This window comes from Octopus bimaculoides, chromosome 14 (genome assembly GCF_046866305.1).
Source record: "Octopus bimaculoides isolate indiv1 chromosome 14, ASM4686630v1, whole genome shotgun sequence".
NCBI lineage: Eukaryota > Metazoa > Mollusca > Cephalopoda > Octopoda > Octopodidae > Octopus > Octopus bimaculoides.
In genome coordinates this window covers 23,268,025-23,287,636 of record NC_142941.1, presented here as the reverse complement: position 1 = coordinate 23,287,636, position 19,612 = coordinate 23,268,025, and the positions used below count along the sequence as shown (strand labels likewise).

The window sequence follows — 19,612 nt, the reverse complement described above, 5'->3', positions numbered from 1 at the left end:
TTTGAATTAATAAATTGATACATAAGCAACATGACCAATAAAAAAATTTGCGAACAAGAAAAATTATTAACTACATAAAAAAAAATAACTCAGAGATCTCAAACTTTAAAAAATCTTTGAAGGCATTTTGTTACTTTTAAAATGTGTTGATTTTTTAAGACAATAATCAGTAGGTGACAATTCTTTGGCAGAACAACGATAAAAGCAAATTTCATAACCTCAACTGCTAAGTTTCTGTAATATCCTTCATGCAAAATATGGGTAGAAGTGTAATGGGAGAAAAAAAAAAAAAAAAAAATGATTCGCTTTTTCATTAACTTAATTATTGGTTTAATTAATATCATGCTATTTTATGAGCCACCCTCTTCAATATTTGGAAGTAAATCTCTGGTGTAATATTCTTCTGGTGAAAAGATCATACCAGTTCCACACAGTTTTTACAAGGACCATGATCAGATTAAGATACTTTAAGAATTTTCTTGAAACCTCACAATTTAACAAGGACAGATTATTTCTGATAGTCAGAAATTAACCAGCTTTCTTCAGAGGTCACAGTCAGGTCAAGAAATGGATCATTTTTGTTATGCAAAAGCAGTAAAGAATACACTTCAAAATGACAATTCTTTGGTTTTCATTGAATTTATGTGGAAGCCTTTTGTCAAACTTCTCTCTTTTTCATTGACTTGCTTTGGATGATTTAAAATTATTAAAATGTCACCTCCCACCATTCAAACAGTTTGTTGTAGATTTTCTTCTAAATCTTCAGCTGATCATTTTCAACAGCAGAAGCATATTCTCGACTACCTTCACCGTTCAGATTTATATCTCTTATTACAAAGCTTTTAAAATTGACAATTTTCTTGAAAGTGATTCTTTTACTATATGGTCAGATTATGGGTAGTGCAACAGGTACATTGGGGTTATAAGCATCATCTTAGTGCTTATTACATTCATGAAATGATTTTCTGAAATACTCAGATAGCTCCCAAAAAGTAGAAGATAACTTTTACTTAAGCGACCAATGTGGTAACCAGAATAAGAACAGGTTGGGCAATGTTCAGGAAGCTGTTACCTCTGCTGGCAACAAAGGATTTTTCCCTCAAGGTCATGGAAAGATTATATGAAACTTGTATGTGAAGTGTGCTGTTGCATGGCAGCATGATATGATCCTTCATTGCCGAAGGGAAATGAAGGCTAGAAAGAAATAAGAAGAGCTTGCTTTGCTGGATGTGCCTTGCAAGTGTACATGAGCGACAAAGTATGAACTGAGAAATAAATTGGGTATAAGGGGAATCAGATTTAGCATGCAAGAGAGGAGACTGCAATGGTATGGGCATATGATACTGATGGTGGATGACAGCTGCATAAGCAAGTGACAAGCATTCACAATAAATGGTACTTGTAAATGAAGAAGACCAAGAAAGACTTGGGATGAGTTGGTAAGAAATGATCTTAAGATGTTAAGACTACACTAACTAGTGATATATAGTTAGACAAAGGACTATATTATGTAGAAAGACAAAGGATTATACTAACTGGCAATATGTAGTTGCAGAAGACCCTGTTTACTGCACAAACTTGGCAAATACTCATTAAGATAAGAGGATAGTATTTGCAACCTGCTGGTCTATTGTATAGTGCATGCATCCTCCCTCTCCACTGACTATTGCCTTTTCCATATCTTCACCCCTCTTCCTCTATCTATTCTATCTGATGCATCTGTTCTATAGCCTTTCATCTCCCCCTCTTCTACTCACAGAATTATGATATTATTGAGAGGAAAGCCTTTGATTTGTGCATGTGAGTGTGTATGTGTAAGTTTTTAACATCTTTTACATATAAAATTTAAATGAATAGAGCAATAATTGACCTTCTAAATCAAGGGTGGGGGAAAACCCCCACTCGTGAGTGCAATTGCGCCTGCGAGCCCATTTTATTGTGCCTACAGGCTGGTAAACTCATAAATGCAAAATATAGTCAATTTTTCAATTATAAAATTTATACAATACTCATATGCCTCTTTGTGACACAGGTCGCATTTCTACTACAGCTTAAAATGGTTAGACTCAAACAGAAAATCATCCAGCAATTGCCATTTCAATGGAAATTTTGTTTTCACTACAAAATACATATTGCTAGGTTTGTACCACCCCACTGAGACCCAACTACACTCTAGCTGAAAAATATAGAATACCTCATGAATAATATAAATGTCCTAAATTTAGTGGTGGCATTAATGAAGATGTTATGTGTTAATTTAATGTATTAAGCTTATCTTTATTAATGCATATCGAATTATATATAGATATATACAAGATTTATACAGATATAAGAGTTAGAACTTGTGATCTGCCCATGGACCCTTTTTTCATTTTTGGAAATTTTTGACCACCACACTAAAAAGTTTCCCCACCCTTGTTCTAAATAAAGCATACAATTTAGTAGAATATATGGATATGTTGCTCATAAGATTTAAATTTTAACATTTAAATATCTGTCATAGTGTACCAAACCTAATATTTCATCATCATCAATATTGTTGTTGTCACTAGCACCAATGCCATCATGATCTTCTGTTTCATTAGATACTAAAACTAAATCTAAACCTGCTAAACAATTATCCCTATGCTTCATAAACATTTATGGACTTTAATCCAGTCTAAACTCTTACTAATATGCATTCTACTGCTCTCAAAGACACAAATCCTCTCAACCATTATCCATAGTTCATCTCTGCTATTCAGTACACTCTGTATTCAAATTTCACCCAAAAGATGGTGTCTGAGAATATATATATTCCACTCTCTTCATCATTTCCCCCTTTCATTTAGATTTCAACATAAAAAAAAAACTAAAAAAAAAAAACTGCCATGTACTCAGACTCAAAATTTCCCTATCCAACTCCCTTACAGTTCTATGAACTCCCCTGACCACCTACAACTTTTCAACCACATATTTTCTTGTATAAAGGACATCATCACACTTCACCTTCCACTAGTGACTTCAATGTTTACATTTGGATCTCACAATCAACCTACACAAATGTCACCAGTGCAGAAACTGAATCTTTCACAATCTTCAACTTTTTATATCAACTAATGTCATCTTTTACTCATGTTCCTGACCAACACAGATACACTCTTGATCTCTTTCTCACCTCCACATCCCATTTCTACCAAACCATCATCATCTCTACACCTATTAGGTCATCCAAACACAACCTTATCTACCATGCATACAAATACTATGCAAAGCCCATACTATGCTACCTCAAGTTAGTTAACAATTCAGAGTACTACTAATTGTATAACTGGCAGTATTTGAGTTTCATCCCTGTCCAAGAAACAACTAGATGGTTGACTAAAGCTATCCTCCGAGGCATGTTATTCCACATATGAAACCCAAACTCCAAGCCCAAGTTCTCTCTTGTCAGCTACATTAAGCCCACTCTAGAATGGTTATGTAACTAACGATAGTTAACCATTCTGTCACAAACATACTCAATACCACCTGTCATCGTAGAATATTAAGCCCCTTGTGTGTGTGTCTTTGTGTCTATGTTTGTATCCCAGCCCACCCACCACTTGACAACTGGTGTTGGTGTATTTGCATCCCCGAGATTGATAAAATAAGTGACCGGCTTAAAAATGAAATACTGGGGCTGATTCATTCAACTAAAAATTCAAAGAGGTGTCCCAGCATGGCCACAGCTGAGAAACAAGTAAAACAAGTGAAAGAAAATATACATAGCTCTAATTTGAGAGGCTGAGAAACAATTAGATTCCATACAAAATTTATAGAATAAATAATAAATAAAAGGTAATGGTTTTACAAAACAAGTTTAAATTCATTATTATTTTAGAATTTAATTAAAATATAGAGAGATGCATTTCAGTTAGAAATAACATCAAAAGGCTCAAGTGAGTAACTAGCATAATACCAACACAGTCTGATGCTCTTAAAACTTCTGCAACTATCCCTGACATACTTACTGCTTTTTCTGAATGTATATACAAAATTTACCAACTCTGACATAAAAATCATTATTGCAATAATGATAAAAAGTCAATTCACAAGGTTAACACCTGCTATTCACCATTTGACATATTTTAGATGTGAACTTTGTAGATATTTTTGCCAAATCCATTTTTTCCTCATTTCTTCAACATTCTACTCTTCTTTTATATTATGTAAAATTATTTTAACTTTGTTTAGTAAGTGTCAATCTGAATTTCAATGACTTTTGAATGCAACAAATATACGAAGTATAACATGTGGCAGTCTTTGTACTGAATGTCTTAATTTCTAAATATATTAACAATGCCAGAGTGCAGTATTGAAAATGATAATTTCTAGTGAGAGAATAAGGAGGAGGGAAAACTTTTTTTAATATTTCACTTTCAAATTTTTAGAAGAGATTGGAGTTCAATTAATCAGCTTCATGACTCAAAACTCCTGACTATTTACTTTTGTTTGTTCCAATTCAAGACTTATCACTACATAAAATATAGACAAAAGTAAAAGGAGGGCAAACTTTATAAAAGAAGGACGATTTTGCCATAAATATAATAATGGGCAAGAAAAAGTTTCTCCACTATCAACCTCTCACAACCATAAAACTATTTCTCTCATCCTTTACCATCTCTCATTACCTTCCCTAAAATCACCACACTCACTTTCTCTTCTGCTCTCCTTCATGAGATCCTTTAGACTTGCAAGTTGCAATATGACCTTACTAGTGATAGTAACAGATGGCATTAGGAAGCGCATCCAGTTGTGGAAGCCGTGCCAAAACAGACAAAACAGATGCAGCACTGTTTGGAAGTTTCACTTGAAGTGAAATAACTTAAATTCACTAATTCATGTTAAGAAGTACATTCCACATTGTGAAGGGAACCGTTGTTTATAAATGGTGACTCATTAAATGGTAAGCAAAAAATCTATTTCATTCCTACACCTATCAGACTGGTGGGTAACCAATTATTTAGGTAGTTGTTTTATATATTTTGTATTTTGGCCATACTTTCATTTGTTTCTAGACATGTTCATGGAAATAGTTAACTATACTAACGAAGTTGCTTTTGCACATCTGTTAATCCTACTTTTGATAAAAAGTAGAGATCATTAATGCTATGACATTATGTAAAATTAGTTTGAAACCCATTAGTCTATCAGCTATCCTGGCTACCAAGAATGCTAATAATGCCTTCTTCCACCATTCTGGTTGAAATGGCTGCATATATTTATCATGTACTCACTAGTAGAGAGAACAGAATTTATGATTAAAAGCATACAATAGAATGGTGTAGAATTATAAGAATATGTGGTCAATAAAACTATAACTTATAGCAATGACTGGGTTAACATAATACATCTCTCTTTAACTTCTTAATTGATGCAATCTCAGAGAATCACTGAAATAAAGGATAAATTCCATAGACATTCAAATAAAAGTCAATATCATGTAAAAGTCAACTCTACTTTTACATAGATAACAGATCAATATATGCTGATCATAGAATTATCCCTTGTAATGTTATGGTCAGAAAGTGTATTTTTTTCCAGTTATTAAGCACTGAAATATTATGCTACACATTTTACTACTTCATTACTGAAGAACTGCAATTGCTGTAATATAATTAGTGATACAAACTAGACCAAATACGTTTAGCATTATTATTCACTGTAACTATCATATCTCTGAATGGGTAGTACTTATCAGTACATAACACACCATCAACCTCTAGTATGTAGATGTAAACACAGCTATGAAGCAATGTGACCAGTGTTGGTAAGACAAAAAAAAAAAAACCCCAAAGGTGGAAACTCTTAACACAATGATACTACAAATATCAGTACAACTGTTCACTATTTCTATCAGCTATAGTGGTCAAGAAGACTGCATAAAAGTCATGTTGCGATCTCACTTGATAGGAGGATAATTGATGTGGTTTTATGAGAAAATACTTCCCAGTATCATCATCATCATTTAACATCTGTTTTCCATGCTGGCATGGGTTGGATGGTTTGACCAGAGCTGGCCAGCTGGGGAGCTGCACCAGGTTGCAGTCTGATTTGGCTTTGTTTCTACAGCTGGATGCCCTTCCGAACACCAACCACTTTACAGTGTATGTTAGGTGCTTCTAATGTGGTACTGACACAGACTCTTGCAGGTCAATCCTCTTCAGCAGTGGGATCAGAAGAAATACTTCCCACTATATATATATATATATATATATATATATAAAGACTGCAAACAAACAGGAAACAACTTCTATCTCATTCCAGGGTGAAAAACTAGAGGTAGTCGATAGCTTCCGCTATCTGGGCGACCAAGTTAGTAGTGGGGGTGGGTGCGCTGAAAGTGTAGCTGCTAGAATAAGAATAGCCTGGGCAAAGTTTAGAGAGCTCTTACCCCTGCTGGCGACAAAGGGACTCTCACTCAGAGTAAAAGGCAGACTGTATGACGCATGCGTACGAACAACCATGCTACATGGCAGTGAAACATGGGCTGTAACTGCTGAGGACATACGTAAGCTCGCAAGGAATGAAGCCAGTATGCTCCGTTGGATGTGTAATGTCAATGTGAATACCCGTCAGAGTGTAAGTATCTTGAGAGAAAAGCTGAACATTAGAAGCATCAGTTGTGGCGTGCAAGAGAGACGATTGCGCTGGTATGGACATGTGGTGAGAATGGAGGAGGATAGCTGCGTGAAAAAGTGCCACACCCTAACAGTTGAGGGAACCCGTGGAAGAGGTAGGCCCAGGAAGACCTGGGCTGAGGTGGTGAGGCAAGACCTTCGTACATTGGGCCTCACCGAGGCGATGACTACTGACCGAGACCTTTGGAAATGTGCTGTGCGTGAGAAGACCCGGCAAGCCAAGTAAGATCGTTGCCAGTGCCCCTGGACTGGTTCTTGTGCGGGTGGCACATGAGATGCACCATTTTGAGCGTGGCCGTTGCCAGTACCGCCTGACTGGCTCCTGTAGGATTTTCGAGCGAGATCGTTGCCAGTGCCCCTGGACTGGCTTGTGCGGGTGGCACATAAAAGACACCATTTCGAGCGTGGCCGTTTTCGTGCGGGTGACACGTAAAAGCACCCACTACACTCTCTGAGTGGTTGGCGTTAGGAAGGGCATCCAGCTGTAGAAACTCTGCCAAATCAGACTGGAGCCTGGTGTTGCCATCCGGTTTCACCAGTCCTCAGTCAAATCGTCCAACCCATGCTAGCATGGAAAGCGGACGTTAAACGATGATGATGATATAATATATATATATAAATGAAGAAGCAGTAGTTATCAAATTGACCAAGACAAATAACTATGTGTAGTAAGAGGATTTGATGTGTCAGAGAATCTTGCAGGTAGCTACAATTGAAGGATAAAGTTAATGAACGAATACTTGAAAATCATCAAGATGAAAAATGTGGTGGTGGAACAATGTGGTTGACAGGGCTATTAGACAAAAGAAACAGGCTTGGAAGGACTGGAAGAACGGAGGTAGCAGGGAATTGTATCAGACTGCCAGAAGGGAAGCTAGCAGATAGGTTTATTTAGCCAGAAGGGAAGCAGATAAGAAAAAATTTGCCAATGTTCTGCGCTGTGAGGACCAAAGACTTGAAGTATTTCGTGTTGCAAGACAGTGTGCGAGAGAGAGTGGTGAGGTCGTAGGAGAGAAATGTGTCCGCATGGTTGATGGCTCACTTGCACTAAACAAGGCTGCAAAGAGAGAAGTTTGGAGACGCCACTATGAAAGGTCACTTAATAAAGAGAATGAATGGGAGGAAGAGAGTCTGCTGCATGTCGACCCAACAGAGGGACCAGCTATCCTAATTGACAGTACCATGGTAGATAAAGCAATTAAGAGTATGAAGACAGGGAAATCCCCCGGCCCATCAGGAATCACTGTTGAGATGCTCAAAATATCTGGCCGTGTCTGCTATAGCCTAGTCATCCGTATTGTTAACCAGGTGATACAGGAAGGAGTCATACCCAATGATTGGTGTAGCAGCACCATAGTCAACTGCTATAAAGGTAAAGGTGATGCTTTAGACACAAACAATTACAGAGGAATCAAGTTGTTGGACCAGGTAATGAAGGTCACGGAGAGGTTCATAGCCCAACTAATTAGGGAGAGAGTCAGCTTAGATGAGATGCAGTTTGGGTTCGTTCCAGGGAAAAACACCACTGATGCTATATTTCTGGTAAGACAGCTGCAGGAGAAATACCTAGCCAAAGATAAACCTCTGTACCTGGCTTTCGTTGACATGGAGAAAGCCTTTGACAGGGTCTCCTGCTCCCTTATCTGGTAGTCAATGAGGAAACTAGGGATAGATGAATGGTTAGTGAGAGCTGTGCAAGCCATGTAAAGGGACACTGTCAGTAAGGTGAGGGTTGGCAATGAGTACAGTGAAGAATTCTGGGTAGAGGTAGGGGTCCACCAAGGTTCAGTCCTCAGCCCCCTCCTATTTATCATAGTCCTCCAGGCAATAACACAGAAATTCAAGATGGGATGCCCCTGGGAGCTCCTCTATGCTGATGACCTTGCCCTAATTGCTGAGTCACTATCAGAACTAGAGAAGTTTCAGGTGTGGAAGCAAGGACTAGAATCAAAGGGCCTTAGAGTCAACCTAGCTAAAACCAAAGTCCTAATAAGTAGGAAGGTAGACAAAACACAAACCTCCTCAGGTAGATGGCCCTGCTCGATCCGGTTCACCTGTCCTCAGTCAAATCGTCCAACCCATGCTAGCATGGAAAGCGGACGTTAAACGATGATGATGAAGAAGCTATGTGAACCTATGTGCAAAAGGAACTAAAAATGGATAGAATTTATATTCTAAGACAAAGGCTAAGATTGTGTACAAAATTGTATCATTTAGCTCTTTGGTAAAGAATGAAGATTACATGAAATTTGCCTGATGGTCAAAAAGATAAGATAGTAAAACTTCTCTGATTTATAATCAGAAATCAATAAAAGATTTTAGGTTATCATGCATTGGAAACAGATTAAACACTTGAACCAAACAGGAGAGAAATTAGTACTGGTGAAAATTACTGGACATAAGTTTTGTTTTAGTTCCTTCATGTAAGGCATGCTCTACTAAATTAATACAGATTGTTGTTTTTAAGAGAAATACTACACCAAAGGAGAAATTTCTGGAAGGAATTATTGTAAATATGCAGTCACATGGCTGAATAGATGAAAGGGGATAGAAGCAGTAAATGAAGGAAATTTGAAATTTACATCTTAGAGGGTTTCAGAAAGAAAAGTGCTTGCCTGTTTGAGATTACTTAAGGTTACATCTAGTGAAGACTTTCAGTTTGATAGTGTATAAATCACAAACACTGACTGACACAGCAGAAAATCCTGAAGGATTCACAAATGTTTTGCAACCATTAGATTAGCATGATAATGAGAATAAATGATGGAGAAAGATGATAGTATGCTGTCTACATCATTGTCTCTTTAATGGAAATGGATTGTTACTTAACAAAAAATAATACATGTTGACATTATTATCAAGTCATTGTAGAAATGTGGAAATTTAAATGCACTGGATAGTACAGAAGATGAATATCGTATGATGATGATGATGAAGATGTAGCAGTTGACATACAACCAATTATTACTGAAAGTGATGAAGAGGATTCATAAATGATATCATTCACCCTGATCATTATGAAGGTAAGGTGATGAAAATTATGATTTTACAGGATTTTTACAAAGCTTTGTGTTTGAAATGTTTAAGAATTCCCATTTAATTGTAACTTAATGTCATATCAAATTTCTACTTCAGTTTTGTATGTATAAATAAAGCTTTGGAATTCATTGTCATCATAATATTTATCATTTTCATTTTGGTATTGAATGTAAACTGAATTAATTTACTTCAATACAAATATAAATTACATAAATTTGGCACTGATATACAATACTGTGAATGTAACTTTAGGTGAAGGTAATCAATGAAGAATATGAGTAAAACACCAAGTGTAAATATTCATAACAACTACAGAGCTATATTTACTTAGTAAGATGTATACTTTAATTTTCATCATCATCATTTAACGTCCATTTTCCATGCTGGCACAAGTTGGATGGTTTTGACCTGAGCTGGTAAGGCCAAGGGCCACCCCAGGCTCTATTGTCTGTTCTGGCATGGTTTCTATGGCTTGATGCCCTTCCTAACACCAACTTTCTATGGCTTGATGCCCTTCCTAACACCAACCAATCCACAGAGTGCACTGGGTGCTTTTTCTGTGGCACCAGCACCAATGCTTTTAATGTGGCACCAGCACCAATGCTTTTAATGTGACACCAGCATGAGTGTTTTTGTGTGGTACCAGCACTGGTATCAATTCTACTGTGACAGATGAGTCTTGTTGAGTACAACAAGGTACCAAATATCTCGGTCTTTAGTCTTCTCCTTTGCAAGGCTCAGTGTCTTGAGATCATCCTTCAATATTTTGTCCCATGTCTTCTTGGGTCTCCCTTTTTACACATGTTCCATCCACTTTAAGTGATCAGCACTTCTGTATGCAACTGTCTGCATCCGTATGATATAAACTGGATAATTATTGAAATTATTACTGAAATCCTTTTTTTTTTAATGTTTTTCGTTTCTTTACACATTTATTTATTTAAGAGATTATTTGGGGTTCTGCTACTGATATGATGCATTATACTATACCTTGAATTTCAGTTACTCAAAAGTAGTGAATTGATCTCACTATGATTAAGCATAATAATCTAGTAAAAAAAGAAGATGGTATACTCATGTGAAAATATAATGTAAAGAAAAGAAATCATACTGTATCTTACCTGTATGAGTTCTTTCGTGATTTCTCCATTCAGTCACCTGGCAAAAGGTTCTAGTACAGTAACTACAGTGAAATGGCCGCTCACCAGTATGTGTTCTTACATGATTACGCAGTATAATCTCCTGTGAGAAGGCTTTGTTACAGAACGTACAGAAAAAATGCTTCCGGCCACCTAATTCATGGTTTATCAAGTGGCCGCGTTGAGCAAAACCTTTACGACAGGTTCCACATTTATATGGTTTCTTCATACTAAGGCTGATACCAATGTAAGGAGAATTAGGAATAAGCCCTATCTTGTTTTTGGTATTGGCGTTGTTGGTGGTGATGTTTTCAGAATTAGTAATAATATCACTGTTCCTGTTCATATTATTCTCAGCAATGTATGGAAACCCAGAAGAGCCTGACGTTATTATTTTCATTTTGAGGCTATTGTTGCTATTACTGCTATAGTGACTGTTATAGGACTTTAGGTGATCATTATGAGAATCCTCACTTCTTGGGATAACACCCATTTTCATACTGGACTGTTCCAGGTGGCTTTTCTGTATAATATCATGGTCAAGTCTTCGACAGTTGTCATCTAATATCGAAGCATTATACAAGGATTTATCAAGATGTTGGCTGCTATTGTCCAGAATTGTAGGATTGTACAAAGATTTAGAAGAATACATAGCTATATATTTTTCTCATCCATAAACGAGGAATTTTCCTTCAAAAGAAACATTCATCAGCTGACTTTGGTTAATTTCTTCTTCCTAAAGTTGTTAGTTTTTACTTTTGTACCAAATTCTAAACACAGTAATTCTTTTATTACTCTTCATTTCAGCTGGTAATAATCCATCATCACTGCAGATATATTGGAAATATATTGATAAATATAAGAAATCCTCTTTATAAATAATATCACAATAAATTGTAGAAAGATTCAGCAGACATTCTTATCATTTTGTTTCATAAAATATTTTTGATTGGATTATTTCTATAGACTTGGTAAAAGAATGAGCAACCTATGAAAACAAGAGAAATAAAAATAAATAATAAAAAAAGGCATTAATTGTCATTTTCTTAATTATTCCTAATAGTCATCTTTACAGCAACATCAACTAGAAAAACTTTTATATCCATAAATGATGAATATGGTTACATTTTAATAACCAAATGTATTACCATTTATGGTAAAATTGTGCAAAAAGCAAAATTACAAGGGTATATATGATTACAGGCAATGCAAAACAGTGGGGATCAAAATACTGATGTGTACGCTTATTCTTATTACGTTCCAGCACACTTGAACATGAAAATAGTACTTCACTGTAGAGCATAGTATCAGAGAACAACTTCTTACAGACAATATATTTAAACAACATACTTACTGCAAGGGATATAAATGAACTGTAAGACAGTGTTTCAGCATTATTGTTGCTTCTTCAGGAGTAAACAGAAGTTGCTGCTTCTATCAACAGAAATCAGCAAACAAAATCATTTATTGATGCATGTAGTGACTTGTCAAACTGGAATTTAATTTATTACAAGAATACAAGACAACAAGAATCATAATACTGATATGTGCATTCGTTCTTATCACTTTCCTAAGGACCATGCAGTGTCTACCACTGAAAAGGTAACAATTACACCAAAATACTATCTCATAATCCACTTACTTTACACATATTGTCTAGAAGGAGAAGTCGTTCTCTGATACAATACCCTGCAGCAAAATGCCATGTTCACATCAATATTTTGATTTTCAATGTTTTGTGTGCCTGTATTAATTTGTCTCAGCTTGGCAAGCTACCATATGTAACAGCAATGTTTTGTTTGAGGATTTCTAAAGATAGAAGCAGCAACTTCTGTTAGCTCCAAAGGACCAGGTGATGTCTGATAATGAAATGGTGACAATTACAAAGAAATCAATTCTTCACTAGAATTGGAAGCTTGGTAACTTTACTGGTAGTAATTTTTGTTTAAACGACAGGCAAGCTTTGAACAGGCAAACCTATCATCAAAGGCCTTTTATCTGTAATGGTCTTGTCTTTTTGTATACTCAAGAGTAGAACAAATTGCATTCTTCAAGCAAGCGGAGGAGCTATTTCTTGCAGGATGAGTGTGAAATGAGAGCAATAGATTGATAATTGACAAGAGCAGACAAGTTGCCTTTCATAGAAATAGGACTTACTGTCACATGTTTCCATAAACTGTGATAGTTCCCTGTAGAGAAAAACACGACATAACTAATTGAAGCAATGTAAAGACATCACCAGTTAAGCTGAAGCTAATGCAGAAGTTTTTTACATTTGGTACACTGTGCATGCAGTAGTGAGACAGATTGAGTAGAGGTTATTTCTTTTTTTTTTTTTGAATGTGCAATGATTAGTTGGAAGCAAGATAGACAGCAAATGTGTTTTGTTTTTTTTTTCTTTTCAACAGAAATGCTACTTTACAAAGCTATCTTGGTTAGAACTAACTGATAAGAGAATTCTGAAAAATTGGCAAAGAATTTCTTGGCAATGACAAGAAAGTTTTATTGAAATTATGAGGTAGATAAAGTAACATATTTATATATTATACACATTGGTATTATTTTCAATAACTGGCATGTCAGAACCATCATTAATGTCTATAAAGACACATACAGAAAACTAAATCTTAAATTGATAGACCAAATATAAAGTTATGAAATAAAGTCATAGGGAAAAAGTTACAGGGCAAGATTAAGAGATATCGAGTAGCTGAGTAGTAAAATGTTAGATTCCTTGTTCTCTGTGATATCAATAACAAATGCAAAATAAGCAAATGGAGCAAAAATATTTTAATTAGAATATTTGAGAAATCACACTATACAAATTTACAATAACACTAATAATTGCTTTCAAATTTTGGCACAAAACCAGCAAGTTCAGGGAAGGGAGTAAGTTGATTACATCAACCCCAGTACTCAACTGGTACTTATTGACTCTGAAAGTATGAAAAGCAAAGTCAACCTCGGTAGAATTTGAACTCAAAATATAAAGATGGACGAAATACCACTAAGTATTTTGCCCGGTGTGCTAACAATTCTGCCAGTCTGCCACCTTAATAACTCTAATTATTAATACCAGAATACCAGCTTACACTTAATGCAATTGTGACTGAAGGTCAGATTGAAGCATGGTATATCTAGTGTCCTGACTTTATGAGATGCTTTCAAATGTTTAATTAATTACATCTTTGATATAGTTCTGATTGATGAAAGCTGATTGGAATATTTCAACATCATCAAATGCTATAATGAATTTTAATCTGGCTTCACATGTCATTCTCTGAATTATCAATGAGCCATGAAATGGCTTTTTCATATTTGTTCAATTAAAGATTGTTATAGTATATAATGATCAAGTCCTTTATACAAATAACTAACCCTGAGTTTCTATCAGTCATGTTCTTTTATAGATCTCCCATACTTTTACAAATTAAGGCATTTTTTTTAATGGTTATTATACTTTAAGTTTCTTACTATCTCTAATTAAGAAATATCCTAAGAGCTACTGCCAACACCATCCAAGTATCCTTATTAGAAACTAAATAATTTCTTAAAAGAATTACAAGGACCTTATTTTCATACTTCAAATACTTTCTCTTTCAATAAAGAAACCAATTCGAATGCTATTTGTTACTAAATTTGTTTCTATATTCTACCATCCTTAACTCCAACTCTTGCTCTGACTTAAATAGAAATAAAGAATATATAGACTAAAATAAGAAATACAGACATAACTTTCTTTGCTTGCATAAGAGACAATGTAGTATTTATTTTGCATGTATGTTTCACCAATATAACATGTTGAAGGAAACATCGATTGAAATTTGCACAAATTATGTTCATCTTAGTCAAAATATACGATTATGTATAGTTCGATGTAAAGAGTATCGCTTGCATGTTTAGGTTGTTTATATAGTATGGGCTTTGTCTGAATGTTTTTTATGTGATGGTATGAAAATGGAGTGGAATACCATTTAGTATTATTCTGATATAGACTAGTGTACTGTCAATACATTCTTACTAACATATGTATATAAAAACAAGGTAGAAGACTCGGACACTATTTGTTGCACGTTAAAATTGTCATTTATTTCTAATTACAAGCACTTTTAAAGAAATTCTATTTGAAAATTCCAGTAAATTCAGAGCCGTTCAATTCTAAAGGAAACGTTGCCACTTGTACAATTTATGCGTACTGGACTCTACACGAACTTCTTGTTTCATATCATCATACAAAATTATAATTTGGATTGATGTGTTCAACAACTGAATTACCGAAGTAACAGTATGAAATTACATCTACTACTACCGCTGCTGCTGCTGCTTTTACTACTGGAACAAAAACAATAACAAAAAAACTGAAGTATTGCAGAAAAACAAAAACAAAGCTAACTAAACAGCAACTGTATACTTTGATATCGCACAATGTGATCGTAATAAAAAAAATTACGTATTCATACTGACTGAACCGTTAGAGCACAGTGTGATGGACAAATATACACAGAATATCAAATGTATACGATATATTGGTTATGAAACGGCAAGTGTAGTAAAAGAAATATATCCTTCACACAAAAAATTTCTATACTTTTATATAGCAACAATATTTCCCCTTTAGCTCACAGTAAAAAAAAAAGCACCTAGATAAGTATAGATATTTACGCACCTGGTCAATTACTGAGAAAAGATGCTGACATTTAATGTCTAGGTGTTTCATACATGCATGCATTTGACTATAAACATCCATACTACAGGTATGAACACATATATACGCGCACATACATAATACACGCTATATTAATACAGATATACAGTATAAATATATGCAGTTATAAGCACATACACACATTCTATAGATTACAGTTACATACGCAATAAGTATAAACGATTAACAAAAAGCTGCACTTACACAGAAGTCAGTTTATTGTGCCCAACATTCTTCTTTCAGCTTTTTATCGGAGTCATGAGAAACAGCTCCGAGTAAAAGTTTCCCACAAGAGGAATTGTAGCAGAGGGCAAGGCCTTACGAATTATTTTTTTATTCCTTCGGATTTTTAAAATCTTTTATTGAATTCATTGTCAAACACTCTCCACATTTAAAATATATATATATATAAAAATTACTTTCCTTCAGTCACTTTCCCTCAAGTGTTTAGGAACAGTTTATATCGCATCATACCTTACTGGCGATCTGTGTGATACGTGCATGCATGTGAGAAGGGAAATCTGATATTATCCTGAAGTATGAAATATGGGAAGGGGTAGTGGTTTGGCCTCTCAACACCTAACGAAGTCCAAAGAGCGCGGTCTTAACATATGGTGTGTCTCGGGTCTTTATTTCTTTTCGACCTGGCGGAGCCCATCCTTCTCCAGGACTGACCAAGACCAATTTCTTCAAGAGGAAGAGAGAAGGGGAGAGGAAAATCGATCCCAGTGCTGGACTGGTACTTTATCGACACCATAAAGGGGTATATATATATATATATATATATATATATATATATATATATATATATATATATATATATACACACACACACACACACATACATACATACATGCATGCATGTTGCATGTATGTATATATATCAGCATCATCGCCATTTTAACGTTCATTTTTCATGTTTGCATGGGTCAGACGGATTTTGTTGTGGCAGATTTTCTACCTTCCTGTTGCCAACCCCTACCTGTTTCTATTTAGTTAATATTTCCCTGTAGCCAGATATGTTTTTACAGAAGACTGGAAACAAAGGGCTCTGTATAATACTGATACTCATTTATAACTATTTCATGATACAAAACACACACACACACACACACAAAAGAGTTTTCTTTCAGTCTCCATCAACGAAATCCACTCACAAGCGTTTGGTTGACCAGTTCAGATGCAAAATCACCACATGGCTATACCTGTACCTATAATGTATGTATTTATATACATAGATACATGCATTCAGAATGATAACTAGAAATCACTTTCAAACAAAGTCATTGCTTGAGTCTTCTCTTAAGACATAGCAGCATGGATGTGAACTTTCAGTTCTGCTAGGGGTCTACATACTTGAAACAAATGTGGCAACAATGGGTACTGCTTGCAGTAGGTGTTAATAGAAGTTGCTATCTATCTCTCTCTCTCATTCTCTCTTTCTGTAATATGTATATAGGCAAATACACACAGATATATGTATGTATATATATAAGAGGTGTGTGTGTGTGTGATATACATCATATCTGTAATTTGTTGCTATAGTAATGAAATGATTTATATTTGAGTTTCAATGTTTCTAATTGTATTAATAATCAGGTATAGATATAACGGAAAATATTAGGTTACTGATTCACTCATACTTCTTGTCTGTTAGTTCCAAAACAGTATTTATGTTTTTAAAGCTGTTAACACCACCAGATTGAACGGTACTGCCCAGGTATTGAAATGATAATGATATCCATTTGGCAGCAGATGATGGGAATATGTGTTTGATGTACTTCTTTGTGAATCTTTTATAGCTTGTGTTTTTGTTGTTTTGTCTTTTATTCTCATACAGTTGAACCTGTCCAAGTGTTCTTGGTTTCAGGTAGTTTTGTTGTTTACATTATTCCATACATTGATATTGCATGACTGACCTTCATTGGGATTTTAATTATGGCTAGAATAATATGTATTTAAAGGTTTCTAGTTTAGGGAGATTTTGTTACAAATATATATGTATATATAGGTATGGATGAGTGGTTCAGAAGCTTGCTTCCCAAATACAAGATTTTGAGTTCAGTTCCACAGCGGGGTATGTATATACATACATACATACATACATATATATATATGTATATATATATATATATATATATATATATGTATATATATATATATATATATATATATATATATATATATATGTATATATATATATATATATATATATATATATATATATATATATATGTGTGTGTGTGTGTATGTATGTATATATGTAGGTATGTATGAGTGTGTGTGTGTATATATATATAGAGAGAGAGATATATATAAAGAGGAGTTTAAAATATGGATTCATAGAGTCATATGACTATCACTATCACTGTAAGCTCCTCCTACAGACTCGGTAATCAGTCCACCAAGTAATTAATTACAAGGTAGTGTAAAGTGTCTGTGTAAATGAAAATCCATAAAATATAGGCAATAAATTATTCTGTAGTGAGAAAATTATATTTTGGCCAATTCATACCTTCTGTGCATTGTAAATATAAGGAGTGAATTTTGTGTGTACATTTAGAGTTGAACTCTTGATGTAACCATGATGTTCTGGTGATCTGATCAGCTAGCATTTTTATATGCATTGATTTGTGAATGTACAATTGTACTGCATAATGCTGAGCATACATAATAATGCAAATGTATGTGTGATTCCTTGCAATCAATAAGGTTGTGAAATGGGTGTAATCAAATGGAAGTCATGTGATGATATAAATCTGTCTTCACCTAACACACCTCCTGACTTAATGCTTTATATACATACATACATATATATATATATATATATATCGTTGCTATTAAGTTAAATTGATATATGTCCAAATTTGGCCAAATGTGTTTGTTTCATTATTTATTTTTGCTTGCAATAGCTGGTTCTTTTGGTCAAACTATCATATATCTAGCTGCTTCAGATGCCAAGATATCAAAAATTGTCAAAGTGTAGTACAACGGTTTTGCTATGGAATGGTGAAACTATTTTTTCATTTTCTGAAAAAGCAATGTTTTGGACTTATGACACTTTTGCACAAAAGCAACGATATATATATATATATATATATATATATATATATATATATATATATATAGAGAGAGAGAGAGAGAGAGAGAGAGAATAGGAAGAGTTTAGGTCACTGATGATCTACACCAATAGGTACACTGCATAAGTGCTGTAATTGGTAATCTGTTAAGATCCAAGTTCACAATGGAGGCTGGAGCCAGGGATCTGTAGCAGGCTTTCGAGTCAGCTGGTATAGATTAAAGGAAGAGGAAAACAAAAACCAAGGCAGGACAAGCTTATCAGATGATTTAGAAATATTTTAATTAGATGTAAAGGAATATTTTAACTCATCATCATCATCATCGTTTAACGTCCGCTTTCCATGCTAGCATGGGTTGGACGACTTGACTGAGGACTGGTGAAACCGGATGGCAACACCAGGCTCCAATCTAAATTTGGCAGAGTTTCTACAGCTGGATGCCCTTCCTAACGCCAACCACTCAGAGAGTGTAAACAACAAATATTTTTAAATGATCTAAGCTTGTCCTGCCTTATATATATATATATATATATATATATATATATATATACACACACACACAAAACAAATAAGTAACAAGGATGTCCAGGCATCAGTGCAATATGGCCGTTTCAAGCGGCTCCATTTAATTGATCAATGTAAGCATTACATCAATTTGAAAGAAACCGGTCTCCTCGGATGCAGATGACCATATAGATTTCCAACATAAAGTATAAACCATTATTTTTTAGCAAATTTTCATCAGTACAAGGGACTAAAATAATTACATTATTTTGTTTTGCTATTTTTGTGGCAGAATGAATTTAGGGAAGAAAGTGTATACCTAAAGCCTAATATAATTTAGAGTGGCAGAAGAAAATAATGGGGGTCAAGAGGAATGGTGATATAGCTACATTTATATTTATCTTTATCAAAAGACTTAATGCAGCATGTTGTCTACAACCCCTTAGAATCAAATCCATTGGGTTAACCGACAGTTAAGTTCTT

At 34.7% G+C, this 19,612-nt stretch overlaps 1 protein-coding gene across 1 annotated transcript in view; it reads right to left on the bottom strand.

Annotated features, from left to right (window-relative positions):
• The window catches only part of LOC106884037 (uncharacterized), a 36,724-nt gene that overhangs the window by 1,071 nt on the left and 16,041 nt on the right, over positions 1-19,612 (bottom strand). Inside the window, exons 2-3 of the mRNA XM_014935246.3 lie at positions 12,195-12,274; positions 10,823-11,828 (exon numbers count right to left, since the gene is read on the bottom strand). Of these exons, the coding sequence (XP_014790732.1) occupies positions 10,823-11,492 (670 nt within the window). The 5' untranslated portion in view covers positions 11,493-11,828; positions 12,195-12,274. The remainder of the gene's footprint in view (positions 1-10,822; positions 11,829-12,194; positions 12,275-19,612) is intronic.